Source organism: Papilio polytes, unplaced genomic scaffold (genome assembly GCF_000836215.1).
Source record: "Papilio polytes unplaced genomic scaffold, Ppol_1.0 DF821845.1, whole genome shotgun sequence".
NCBI classification, from domain to species: Eukaryota; Metazoa; Arthropoda; class Insecta; order Lepidoptera; family Papilionidae; genus Papilio; species Papilio polytes.
The window spans coordinates 64,979-66,256 of NW_013527359.1; the positions used below are offsets into that span (position 1 = coordinate 64,979).

The 1,278-nt window shown below is 36.2% G+C and overlaps 1 protein-coding gene across 1 annotated transcript in view; it reads left to right on the plus strand.

Annotated features, from left to right (window-relative positions):
- The first annotated feature begins 1,066 nt into the window (after positions 1-1,066).
- LOC106107742 (delta-1-pyrroline-5-carboxylate dehydrogenase, mitochondrial) overlaps positions 1,067-1,278 on the plus strand; it is a 2,565-nt gene continuing 2,353 nt past the window's right edge. The window contains exon 1 of the mRNA XM_013288743.1: positions 1,067-1,096. Within this exon, the coding sequence (XP_013144197.1) occupies positions 1,067-1,096 (30 nt within the window). The remainder of the gene's footprint in view (positions 1,097-1,278) is intronic.

Consider the following 1,278-nt stretch of genomic DNA (forward strand, 5'->3'; position numbering starts at 1 on the left):
CTACTGCTGCTGCTGCTACTACTGCTGCAGCTCCAATAAACCTCTATGCAGACAAGCTCGTTTTATTTCCACATCCACATACCCTGTTTTCAACGCGCCTGTAAACATTTAATGTTCCCATCTATTCAAAAATTGAACGACATACGAATGTTTTTATTGATAGCTTAGTATAATGTTCCTTGACCTAACCATTCCTAATAAAAAATAATCAAAATGTAACCTGCATGCACACTCAACCGATAGAATTTTGAAATATTTCTACTTTACGCATGTCTGTTGTGGGGCTCTATCACAGTTTGTTTAACAAATAATTATTGACTTGCTAATTCATTGCGACATGATTAAGTTAACTTAATCGTACTGTGAGAACACAAGGGACAAGGTATTGATTATACTATTATTGCCAACGTTAGTATGATAGTAGCTCCACCTCCCAATGTTAACATAATCTCCCAGTTTAAGTGAAATCGCGCATGCGTTTAGGAAATAGGCCGCAAACAGGGAAGATCCGCGGCGGTGGGACACGACAAAGTTTGATACATTGTAACACATATCATATATCTAATTATTCCCTTTTGTTTTTGGAACTCAATATGAGTATGTTAGTTTAAATGTAAGAAATAGCGATTTTTCACACACATTTGTAATAAATTATTAGAATTGGTTTTTATTAATATATATCTCTTGTAAATGAGATTATTATAATGGTATTTCCGCTTAACCTAGAACATTTAAAAACATGTGATTTTTTAGATACGTAGTGAAAAAGATGAAAATATCGATATCAAAAATTAAAGTTATCGATGCTACAAAGTATCGATACTTCTCCATGTCCCTACAAGGGTAGAACTTAATCAGAATTCAGAACAGAATTCTTCTTAAAGCAAGAGTAGTTAAGATAGTTAATTGTTTTAAAAACTTGGTGGGCTGCGTTACCGCTTAATATTTTCCCTTTAAACGTTTTTCGGCCGGAGGAATACTACACTACAGCAACACTAATAAGAACTGTCACACCTTTGTTATTGAGTAGTTTAAGACAATTTCTGGTTTTTCAATTCGCTGCAAAATGGGGATTAGTGAAGGTCGTCTGCAGTTGGCAATTACGTTAACTGTGTCGTATTAGGTCGTCACATCGCCAGGCCCGATCGCAAGCGAGTTACCGCGTCGCGTCGCATAGGGCACTTCGTTTTACGTAACAACGTCTCCGTTGCCGTGCATTCGCTGCCGAGGTTAAACCATTCGCAGGATATTGTATTATTCTATATCTATTGTAATATT